Genomic DNA, 12365 nt, shown 5'->3' on the forward strand with positions numbered 1-12365 from the left:
AACTGCAACTGTTTATAAAACAACATTACATTAGACATACCAATCAGGTTTAATTAACATGGCTGCGGGATAGATTAAAATGTAGTTGTGCTTAAATGGTGCTTAATCAGGTGTCATGCAATAACTAATCAACTGAAAGATGAAAGAAAATCATGTACACGTAGATGAAGATGATTTCCAAGATGTTTGCAAAATAACAAAATATAATGACTTCTACTCAATTTATGAAAATTATTCTTGCAACAGTTAATTTACATGTAAGTCTATGGAAATTTTACCAATGATGACTCACTTATGGCCAACTGCTGTAGTCAATTCCATCGCTAAGTGCATGAAATTACTAGAGAGCATACTGGTATATATTGGCTCTAACATCTCTCATTCGCTGTATATGTAAAATATACATTTTGAGGACTGCCTGAAGAATTATACTACTCACATGATTGTGATTTACTTGATAACATTACATATACGCCAACAGCCAACGGAATTTGTTTACGTTGGTTTCCAATACAGTTGGTGATTGGAAAGAGAGTTGTGTCGTGCCCATTAAATGTGAAATGATGGCCGTTTCAACATTAAACAGTTAAGCATGATGGCGGATTTGGCAACGTACTGGAGGAAACCGGATGTCGGCATGTCGCAAAATAGTGGATGAGGTTAGTTATGCTGTATAACGCTTGAGACAGTACTATCAGTTTTAAATCGATCTATGTTTATAGCGTCTTCATTTACGTCTCCACGTTTTTAGATGTAAAATAATTTTGAAATAAATACCAGCCTCCAAGTTCCGTTAGATCCGACACTAACGGGCGTAATTTTGAAATAATAAATACACGAAAAACGCCATTACAACATCGCGCACCTGTTATCCATATCCGGATGTGCAAGGCCATGCTCAAATTGCGTGTGATAACAAAAGTTGGAATGTAAACATTTCGAGAGCATCTTAAAAGATCTACACTACTAAATATCAACAGAACAGAAGTTTCAGTCCACATACGATGGTAAGTGCTAATGCCCTCGATCAACTCGGTGTGGTCGGGAGTTTAATGTTTACTGTGAGTATGTTGAACGCTTCTTCTGTTTACACGGAACGATCGGCATATTCTACTGAAAGGCTTGCAGTAGAATATGCCGTACACTGTTCTTGTAATGTTAGGGCGGTGGGGTAGAGTATTGGTTAAAACGTTGTTTCGTCACGCTGACGACCCGGGTTCGATTCCCACATGGGTACAATGTCATGTGTGGAGGCTGAATTCCATTCCTGGTGTCCCCGCCGTGATATTACTGGAATATATTGCTAAAAGCGGCTAAAAGTCATACTACTCACTCACTCTTGTAGCATTAATGTTATGTGACAGACAGATTGTAACCGTGGTAACACTGTAACAATGCAGTTTACAGTTTGCAGCTTAATACCGCTACCTTTATACAGAAACGTACCTGGGGTACGAATCAGAAGTACCAGTGCTGACAACCCCCATCAGCAGTACTGCAGATGTCTAACCAGGTACGTTTCTGTATACAGAAACCTACCCTAGGACGAGCCCAATCTACAGTGTGCCATTCTCTTGATCGGAACTGTATAATTGTATTAAATTCTCTTGATCGTAACTGTATAGTTGTATTAGATACATTTGATTGTGTTATAACTTATATAAGAAACAAGCTTACAAAGTGAATATTTCGAGATGCACAATACCACCCACTGTCAGTTGAATGGGTGTAACCATGGTAACTATATAAGGTTTCGGTTTTGTCCCTGTTTAGTTTGATTGATTTGATTGATTGTTGTTTAACGCCACAGTGTAACCATGGTAACTATATAAGGTTTCAGTTTTGTCCCTGTTTAGTTTGATTGATTTGATTGATTGTTGTTTAACGCCACAGTGTAACCATGGTAACTATATAAGGTTTCGGTTTTGTCCCTGTTTAGTTTGATTGATTTGATTGATTGTTGTTTAACGCCACACTCAGCAATATTCCAGCTATATGGCGGTGTCCGACGTTTAGGGTACCACATACCTTTATGTAGTTTGACTAGGTTTACAATGGTTTAGGGTACATTTCTATATAGTGAAACAAACCTGGGTACATATCTGTAGTACTTGAAGGGCTGGAATGATACACTATGTGATGAGCAAGCAAGCACTAGTTGCCTGGATATGTGCGCTATATAAATATCATTTAATAATAATAATAATAATACATATCGCGATGTTTTACCTGTGATACGATACGTATCATGATACATACACCTTGAAAGAATGACACTGTATCAAGATTTAAAATGATTTAATGTATTGCGATGCATCGGTGAATCGTATGCTTGTGTAACCAACAACCCCTTCAGCCTTATTACCGCACTTACAAACTGGCTCAAACTAGCTTCAGAAATATCAATAGCCTCATCCATCCTCTGGCATGTTATGGTTAGCTGTTTAACATGTTTAAGGTTTAGGGTAGCTTAACCAAAGATATATCTTTAGCTCCTGGATCTCCTTTCCAATCAAGTGTCCCTTTACCAATATTAGGATGAGGTGAGGTGAAACTGGGTTTAACGTCGTGCTTGAGAATATTTCGCTAATATGACGACGTGCATGCATGTGTATGTGTATGTGCGGCTGCTTGTACTAGCCCTGACTTAAGCTGGTTTTACAGTGCTAGCCCACTGAGATACCATGCCGCAGTGAAGCATGAATACCCCACTCAGACACATTATACTGACTCCGAGCCGACCAGTCCTTGTTGTACTCATTAATGCCGAGTGCCAGGCAGGGACCAACAAGTACCATATTTTAATGTCTTTTGGTATGACGCGGCCGGGGATCTATTAGGGTTAGGGGGTGCCGCTTTTAGCAATATTCCAGCAACATCACGGCGGTGGACACCAGAAATGGGCTTCACACACTGTACCCATGTGGGGATTAGAACCCGGGTCTTCGGTGACGAGCCAACACTTTAACCACTAGGCTACCCCACCGCCCCTACTCAAGATGAACGAGCAAATGCTTAAAATAGTATCTTAGCCGTACATAATATTTTGATGTGAAGTTTAGTGAATCCAGTCAAGAGGCCTGTTATTTGACTGTGGAACGTACTTTCCTAAGAGTATGACATTTCGAAACTTTTTCCAAGTTTGAGAAGAGAAACTCAGATGTTTACATTTGGCCTAACTCTTTGAAGCTTCATACTTCAGTAAACATGCACAAGCTTGAAGCATCCCGTATCTATCTGCCTGCATGATGCTCAAGGAACCTTTATATTTGTTTTTCAGTCATCAGGACTCGTCCTGGCGGGGCTTGGCCTTGCAGCTGTTGGTTTCGGAGGTAAGTCACTGTGTGAAGATATGATGCTGTACACGAAGAAATACATGAGGTGAACAATAGCATATGTATGTTGATAATGTGGGTACAACATGATACACACCCAAATAATATTGGTGGGACACTATTCATATCCCAATCTTGGTGTAATTCGATACATGTACCCCAGTGATATGGGTGCAATACAATACATAGAGAATCTCACCCAAGTGTTTTTTTATATCAAATATATCACCACGAATTGATAAAGTTACAAATATCTGAGGCTTGACAAGGATATTTTACTATTATCAACGAGTGTTGATATATTTGATATCAGAAGACACTCGGGTGAGATTCTATTTGTCGTAAATAATTACTCTTCATTAGTTTTCAATGAAAAGGTACATCTCTGAACACATTTCTGCCATTAGACTTTTAGTGCAGCAATTTCACAGCATTGTGACGTCATCAAGTTCATGACGTAGTAGAATTGTCAAGGCATTGTACAAAATCTGTCAAAATGATATCTCCTAGGAGATACCGTTTGATCTTACACAAGCAGTATCTCCTGTGAAACACAGGTTTGCATGATAAGATTTATATCCTGATACACTGCTTGTATTTCATAAGTTCATATTATCTTCCTTTATGCATGAAGTGGAACACTTTATATGGATAGACAACTTCTTTGTTGCAGTAGTGAGTGAGTGAGTTTTGTTTTATGCCACACTCAGCAATATTCCAGCTATATGGCGGCGGTCTGTAAATAATCGAGTCTGGACCAGACAATCCAGTGATCATGAGCATCGATCTGCGGAATTGGGAACCGATGACATGTGTCAACCAAGTCAGCGAGCCTGACCAGCCGATCCCGTTAGTCGCCTTTTGCGACAAGCATATCTCCTTTTGTGGCAAACATGGGTTGCTGAAGACCTATGCTACCCCGGATCTTCACGGGTCTTGTTGCAGTAGTAGTTGCGACGTTTTGGTGTAGATCCTAACACCGTTATCAAGCAAATAATGACATTAAATGCAGTTAAGTCACAGCCTTGAATTCTTTGTTTTTAGTTCACAGTGAAAATGGGATATTGTAGGGGAGGAATTTATATGCTTTGGGGCACGTTGATGATTCTTCTATTAATAGCCAACCAGAAAATATCAGAGATCTGCGTAATCTACTTCTTGAACATTTACTAACATGTTTTTACATCAACTCAACTTGTGATGTATTGTATGTATTGATATATGGATTGTAAATGGATGTATTGTATAAAGAGCCTTATAGTGTGATACAGTGCTGTAGTGCCATATCATTAGATCACTGCTGATTGAGCCCACCTTACAGATAGGAAGTTTCATGTTGGCAATTCACAGTGTGTCGATTACAAGCACCAGATAAAATACCAATAATGGACATTAATAAAGCTCTTGTATCCACGCACTTGTGCGTGCTCAAAGCGCTAAGACATTACAACGCTGGTTAACCCAAGCTGCCTGAGAGGGGCTAGAATGTTAACAGTCATATGACCCATCCCACCAGGTACCCATTCACTGCTGGTTGAACAGAATAAATTTTGAACAAACTCACTTGCCTTAGGTGAGACCACATGTGTGCAGGACAGAAGTCCTACTAGAAACTCTCAGGAGTCAAGCTGCCGAACACAGTCACCCATCAAAGGACTCTCCGTGACCATGGTTGTTTAACTTCACCTGATTTGTGACCAGGGCCTCGTTCCTCAAAGCAATTGTAACCCTAAGGCGTTTGTATCTCCCATACTTTAACATGGACTTATGGCAGTCATATCGATACGATCGCTTTGAGGGACGGGGCCCTGGTCTCTATGTACAAGACCACACACCGCCAATTAAGTACAACTGTGTAAAATATGCAAATACATCACCATTGCAGTTAATACAAGGTTTCTTTTGATTTGTTTGCTGAGAACAGTAACAAATACATCTTAGACAATCGAAAACTTATGATAATTAATTATTGCATTAACTGAATCATACAGTTAAACTGCATTCTGTTAAAACCTGAGGTGTTGCAGTTAAGATAGTCTCGAAGCTATTTTCCAGTCCCTAACAATATTTCCAGTCTCCTCAACATTGACACATCAGCGATTGTACATGACCAAGCAAGGCCTATTCATTTTGGACACATTTCTTATAAGACTGTGCATTTAAATGATAGAAATCAACTGTATACATGGATGCAAAACATATTGAAGTCACTTCTATAAACAAATAAGGCAACAATAATGACTTCATCAACTGCGCAGTGGTGGAAATTAACGAGTGTCACGTTTTTTTACAGGTCGTTATCTCGTACGTTACGGACGCGTCGCTCAGCAGACACTGAAGAAACAACTAGATGCTCTTCCTCAGTCAGGTGTAAGTTAATGCTGTGTGGAATTTTGGGAGTGAGTGAGTGAGTGAGTTTAATTTTACGTCGCTTTTCACCATGTGGTGAATCGAACCTGGGCCTTCAGCTTGACGCTTTAACCACAAGGCTACACCACTGGCCATGTAATTTGGTAGAAGATCAATAAATCAACCAACAACTGGTCAGATGGTGCCGACACAACACAGAATGCTCTGGGCAATGGTCAAGTTTTAAGACCCATGAAGATCCGGGTTAGAATTGATCGTCAGTAAGTCATGCTTGTCATAAGAGGTGACCGACAGGATTGGGTGGTCAGGCTTACTGTCTAGTTTGACTCATTTCATCGTATCCCAGTTGCGTAGATCGATGGTCATGATGTTCATCACTGGATTGTCTGGTCCAGATTCAATTATTTACAGGCCGCCGCCATAGAGCTGGAATATTGCTAAGTGCGGTGTAAAACAAAACTCACTCACTGAAAAAATAATTTCACAATTTTTGTCTTCCCAGGCCTTCAGCAAGTACTACAAAGGAGGCTTTGACCCAAAGATGACCAAGAGAGAAGCGGGGTTGGTGCTAGGGGTCAGGTAAGCCATCACCCTTTGTGTGTTAGTTGTGTTCCCTTGTTAACACTACATAAATCAAAGCCCTGGTGCAAGGGGCCAAGTCCTTTATATATATGTTGCGTCACCATGGTAACTGTGCATAAATCAAAGCCCTGGTGCAAGGGGCCAAGTCCTTTATATATATGTTGTGTCACCATGGTAACTGTGCATAAATCAAAGCCCTGGTGCAAGGGGCCAAGTCCTTTATATATATGTTGCGTCACCATGGTAACTGTGCATAAATCAAAGCCCTGGTGCAAGGGGCCAAGTCCTTTATATATATGTTGCGTCACCATGGTAACTGTGCATAAATCAAAGCACAGGTGCAAGGGGTCAGATAAGAAAGTCCTTTGTATATACATTCTGTCACCATGGTAACTGTTCAATAATCACCATACAGGTGCTGGTGGTCAAGAAAGACAACCCATGCTTGTCATAAGAGGTGACTAACAGGATCAGGTGGTCAGGCTGGCTCCCAGTTAGGTAGATCAATGTTCATGATGTTGTTCACTGGATTGTCTGGTCCAGATTAGATTATTTACAGACTGCCACAATATTGCTGGAATATTGCTGAGTGTGGTGTTTAAATCAATCAATCAATCAATTGTATGTTTGTTGAATAACCATGGTAACTATGCATCAGTCACATCATTGCTACTGGGAGACAGGTTAGCCATAATCTTTTAATGTTTGTTGAGTAACCATGGTAACTATGCATCAATCATATCACTGCTACTGGGAGACAGGTTAGCCATAATCTTTTAATGTTTGTTGAGTAACCTTGGTAACTGTGCATCAATCACGTCACTGCAATGGCTGATATGCCAATATCTTTTGTATGACTCGTGTTACCAGGGTAACGGTTAATTACATCACACATGATTGGGGACACCAACTTTTGTATGTAAGTGATATTATATGGTAGTTTTCATATCATATGTTATCATCTTGAGATGACTGCCTAAAGACCTAAAGGACTCTGGTTGGTGTTAGGTATGATATCAAAACTGCCATGTATAACCTCTAAATGCTATGCTTCTATGTGTGACAGTTAAAATTGTTTGGTTCAGCTCTCCAAGAAGAATGTAGGTATTATTATCCCCCGCCACAAAATTTGGCATGTGTTTTCAGGACATAAATGCCTTGCTGGAGTTCGAAACAGAAACCACATTACAATTTGTTTACAGAGTTATGGCCCTTGTCATGCGTTTCTTGACTTAACGTTATCCCCAATGGGAACAGATTTTCTCAGTAACTCTTAGAGGTAGGGAAACCAAGTGTGGTATGTATTTTCAGGACACAAATGCCTTGAAGGAGGTCGAAAACGGAAACAGGGTTACAATAATTTGTTACAGAGTTATGTCCCCTTTCATGCGTTTCTTCACACAGTGTTGTTATCGCCAATGGCTACAGATTTTCTCAGTAACTGTTATTGTTAGGGAATCTAAATGTGGTATATGTTTTCAGGACATGAGTGTCGTGGTGGAGTTAAAAAACAGGAACCGTGTTACAATTTTTATCAGTCATGACCCTGTGATCTTCTTTTTGCTGGTGAAACAGTAATCCTCTCAGTAGTCATTTAACAGCTTGTCGCTATTTGTAGGAAGAGTGAATAGTTGTCAACATATGAACAGAACACTGGCGGGGGATATTGATGACCATGTCTTCTTGTTTTCTACTGGAAAAGCTGTATAACCAGGGATGAGAATCTTCCACGTATCCGCTGAATTCCGGGAATTTCATAACACCAAGGGTCATTTTTGTGAATCATCTTAATCCGTTGACAATTGTATTGCTTCAGCAGATTTAAAGTTTTTTAATGGTTGCTGTGCTCATGATATTGTCATTTCTGAGCAAGGTTTTAAAGGTCTAAAATACCTAAATATCAGGAGCTTTGGCTAGTTTTGAGAGTTTTTCTCAAAACTTCATTCTCACCCCTGTATAACACAATGAGACGTCAACACACTGAACATGATCCAATTGGTCACTTTCAGCCCAGCTGCAAGCAAGGCTAAAATCAAGGAGGCACACAAGAGAATAATGCTGTTGAACCACCCTGACAGAGGTATGTATAACAATTCCATATTCAAACACTACATGCTCTTCATTATAGAGTGACCCATGAAGATCTGGTTAGAATTGATCTTCAGCAACCCATGCTTGTCATAAGAGGCGACTAACGGGATCAGGTGGTCAGGCTCGCTGACTTGGTTGACACATGTCATCGGTTCCCAATTGCATAGATTGATCTGCTGCTCATGCTGTGGGTCACAGATTGTCTGGTCCAGACTCGATTATTTTCAAACCGCTGCTGTATATCTGGAATATTGCTGAGTGCGGCATAAAACTCAACTCATTCACATTCTCCTATGTTATGTTATTCCAGGTGGCTCCCCATTCCTGGCAGCTAAGATTAACGAAGCCAAGGACTGTCTGGACAACACACGCGCCGGGAGTTCTTGATTTCAACATGAGTGTGTATGATGTGTGACTGTTGGAGGTGCCCGGTGTAGCATCAGTATATTGTAAATAGTAGGATTTGTCAATAAAGAAAATATACATGGAGAATGGATGTTGTTAGTTATAAAAGTTAGCAATGAGTGAGTTTACTGTTATCCCGCTGTTAGGCCAAATAAAAAAAATGTTGTGGTTCCGATTGCACCTCTTTAAAAATTAGGGTAGGTGGGTAGGAATTTTTTTTTCACATATATTTTTCAGAAGGAAAGTACAAAGTAATGTGTAATTGTTTATTCAATCAAGCTTGCAGCCATCATATCGACTTTCTCTATCAGAATGACCGATATCTGTCGGCGCCGGGAAAAATCAATGGTATCTGAAAGCTTATTTTATTCAGTCCTCTTAAAAATAATAGGATCAGCACCAGAATTCAAGGGTCGGTCGGGTAATTGGAAAAACATATTCTTTTTCAGGCCTTAACAATATTCCAGCAATATCACGGCGGGTGACGCCAGAAATGGGCTTCACACATTGTACCCATGTGGGCAATCGAACTCGAGTCTTCGATGTGACTAGCGAACGGTTTAACCATTAGGCTATGGGTACAATATGTGAAGCCCATTTCTGGGGTCCCCCACTGTGGTATTGCTGGAATAGTGCTAAAAATGGGCGTAAAACTAGATTTACTCACTTGTTGTAGCTGTTGGGTTAATACAGTATTCAAGTCACATGCTGTATGATTATGGACCTTTGTTGATTTCTGTGTTGAACACATGCTTCAGGGTTCGAAATTAGTGGTGTTCCGATTAATTGAAATAATCGAAGATTGGTCGCAGTGGCCAAACGACCATGCAATAGATCACATTTTCTCATAATCAAACACAAATTATTTTGGAACCGCTGTAATAGAGTTTGAAATACTTGATGATAGAACATATCTAGGACGTTGTCAGGGCCTGAAAACGTGTTTAGTTCTAAGAAAACTCACTTCACTTTCTGAAAAGTCATGACTGAATAATCTGGGAAGTTTATGTTACACTGGAACTGAATCATTTTACACTGGATGTGAAATTTGTAAATGTAATTTGTGCAGTTTAAAAAAACAACAACAGAGAACCAAATGTTTTTTCTTTACACTTATCTGCAACTACAACCTGAATAGGAAAATCTAAAAAGTGACACGAACCAATTTTTTTTCGATGATTGGTTGTTGGTATTGAACCAATCATCAATTGTGAGATTTCAACCAATTTCCCAACACTATTCGAAATACCCCATATATTAGTGTGCCATGGCACGGTAAATACAGAAATGGCACGGCTAAAAAATGTTCTCGGTGCCCTTTTGACACGCCTAATTTTTTAAGAGACATAACTCACATTTAGTCATTTAATCCCCAAAACAATTATTATTTTCCAAATTGAATAATACCATACATATCTGAATGCTCATAAACTCATTTCTTTATTAAACAATAAATTTCAAATGATCATCATCATTGTCATTTACTCTAAAAACATGTGGGCATACTCGATTTCAGAAAGGCACACCTAAAATATTTGTCTGGTGCCCGTATAGTAGGCACACTTAGAAAAAGAAGTATTTCTATCCCGGTGCTTGCTGTGACAGGTACAAGTGAAGATCCGGGCCAGAATTGATCTTCAGTAATGCATGGTTGTCGTGATAGGCGTCTAAGCGGATCAGGTGGGCAGGCTCGTTGATATTGTTTATACATGTCATCATATCCCAATTGCCTAGATTGATGCTCATGCTGCTGATCACTGGATTGTCTGGTCCAGACTCGATTATTTACAGACCGCCACCACATTGCTGGAATATTGCTGAGTGCAGCATTAAACAACAAACCAATTGTGATAGGGATTGGGTGGTCAGGCCAACTAAATTGATTGTTGCAAATATTATATGTTGATTGTGTGGACAGATGCCGATCATGTGAGTCACTGGATTGTCATGTCCGGGGTTGACTGTTTGCAGTTATATGGCTGGAATATAGCAAAATGATGCAACAAAAAAACAACAACTTCATGGTCAGTTTATTTTATCATGTTTGTAGGACATTGCACAGAGTTGCTTCCCATATCATAACCAGGATCCAGTGATTGAATGCCAGATTTGTCTTGATTTTTAACCTTGATTTTTTATTTCTATGCTAAACAGCTTGCAAATTTGTAAACATCAACAACTTGCATCCTGTTGGCCTTTTCTCACAAATATGGCTAGCTATTATTTAGTGATCAACAGCATGAGCATCAATCTACGTAACTGGGATTCGATGACGTGTCAACCAAGGCTCGCTGACTTGGTTGACATGACATCGTATCCCAGTTGCATAGATCGATGGTCATGCTGTTGATCACTGGATTGTCTGGTCCAGACTCGATATTTTACAGACATATAGCTGGAATATTGCCAAGTGTGGTATTTAGCAACAAACCAACCAACCGTTATCCCCTATTTAGGACATGAATTGTAATGGAACATCATCACTAAGTGACCAAAATAGGACATAATTTCTCAGATCTAATGGACAGAGCAGGACCCCTCCACCTACTGCTTGTGAACCCCTTCCAAACTGTTATAGTGGACTATAAACAGTTAACGATAAACGGTAGATGTAGTCACTACGGTACCTTCATACTGTCACTACTCTGTTTTAATACATGTTGTAGTGGACGATAAACAGTTAACGATAAACGGTAGATGTAGTCACTACGGTACCTTCATACTGTCACTACTCTGTTTTAATACATGTTGTAGTGGACGATAAACAGTTAACGATAAACGGTAGATGTAGTCACTACGGTATCTCCATACTGTCGCTACTCTGTTTTAATACATGTTGTAGTGGACGATAAACAGTTAACGATAAACGGTAGATGTAGTCACTACGGTATCTTCATACTGTCGCTACTCTGTTTTAATACATGTTGTAGTGGACGATAAACAGTTAACGATAAACGGTAGATGTAGTCACCACGGTATCTTCATACTGTCACTACTCTGTTTTAATACATGTTGTAGTGGACGATAAACAGTTAACGATAAACGGTAGATGTAGTCACCACGGTATCTCCATACTGTCACTACTCTGTTTTAAAACATGTTGTAGTGGACGATAAACAGTTAACGATAAACGGTAGATGTAGTCACTACGGTACCTTCATATCGTCGCTACTCTGTTTTAAAACATGTTGTAGTGGACGATAAACAGTTAACGATAAACGGTAGATGTAGTCACTACGGTACCTTCATACTGTCACTACTCTGTTTTAAAACATGTTGTAGTGGACTATAAACAGTTAACGATAAACGGTAGATGTAGTCACTACGGTACCTTCATACTGTCACTACTCTGTTTTAATACATGTTGTAGTGGACTATAAACAGTTAACGATAAACGGTAGATGTAGTCACTACGGTACCTTCATACTGTCACTACTCTGTTTTAAAACATGTTGTAGTGGACTATAAACAGTTAACGATAAACGGTAGATGTAGTCACTACGGTACCTTCATACTGTCACTACTCTGTTTTAAAACATGTTGTAGTGGACTATAAACAGTTAACGATAAACGGTAGATGTA

The 12365-nt window shown here is 39.6% G+C and overlaps 1 protein-coding gene across 1 annotated transcript; it reads left to right on the forward strand.

Annotated features, from left to right (window-relative positions):
• The first annotated feature begins 861 nt into the window (after positions 1-861).
• Positions 862-8867, forward strand: LOC124258136 (mitochondrial import inner membrane translocase subunit TIM14-like). Its single transcript, XM_046692210.1, has 6 exons — positions 862-1007; positions 3281-3332; positions 5629-5705; positions 6208-6284; positions 8297-8367; positions 8689-8867. Exons 1-6 carry the CDS (start codon positions 1005-1007, stop codon positions 8763-8765), a joined length of 357 nt encoding a protein of 118 aa, XP_046548166.1. The 5' UTR covers positions 862-1004; the 3' UTR covers positions 8766-8867.
• The last annotated feature ends 3498 nt before the right edge of the window (positions 8868-12365 follow it).

This window comes from Haliotis rubra, unplaced genomic scaffold (assembly GCF_003918875.1).
Source record: "Haliotis rubra isolate DU_JTF1 unplaced genomic scaffold, ASM391887v1 Scf683, whole genome shotgun sequence".
Lineage (NCBI taxonomy): Eukaryota > Metazoa > Mollusca > Gastropoda > Lepetellida > Haliotidae > Haliotis > Haliotis rubra.

Excerpts from the sequence above, each read along its gene's own strand:
- LOC124258136 (XM_046692210.1), top strand. Across the intron at positions 3,333-5,628 it reads TGCAGCTGTTGGTTTCGGAG|GTCGTTATCTCGTACGTTAC; the intron begins GTAAGTCACTGT and ends GTTTTTTTACAG. Across the intron at positions 6,285-8,296 it reads GGGTTGGTGCTAGGGGTCAG|CCCAGCTGCAAGCAAGGCTA; the intron begins GTAAGCCATCAC and ends GGTCACTTTCAG.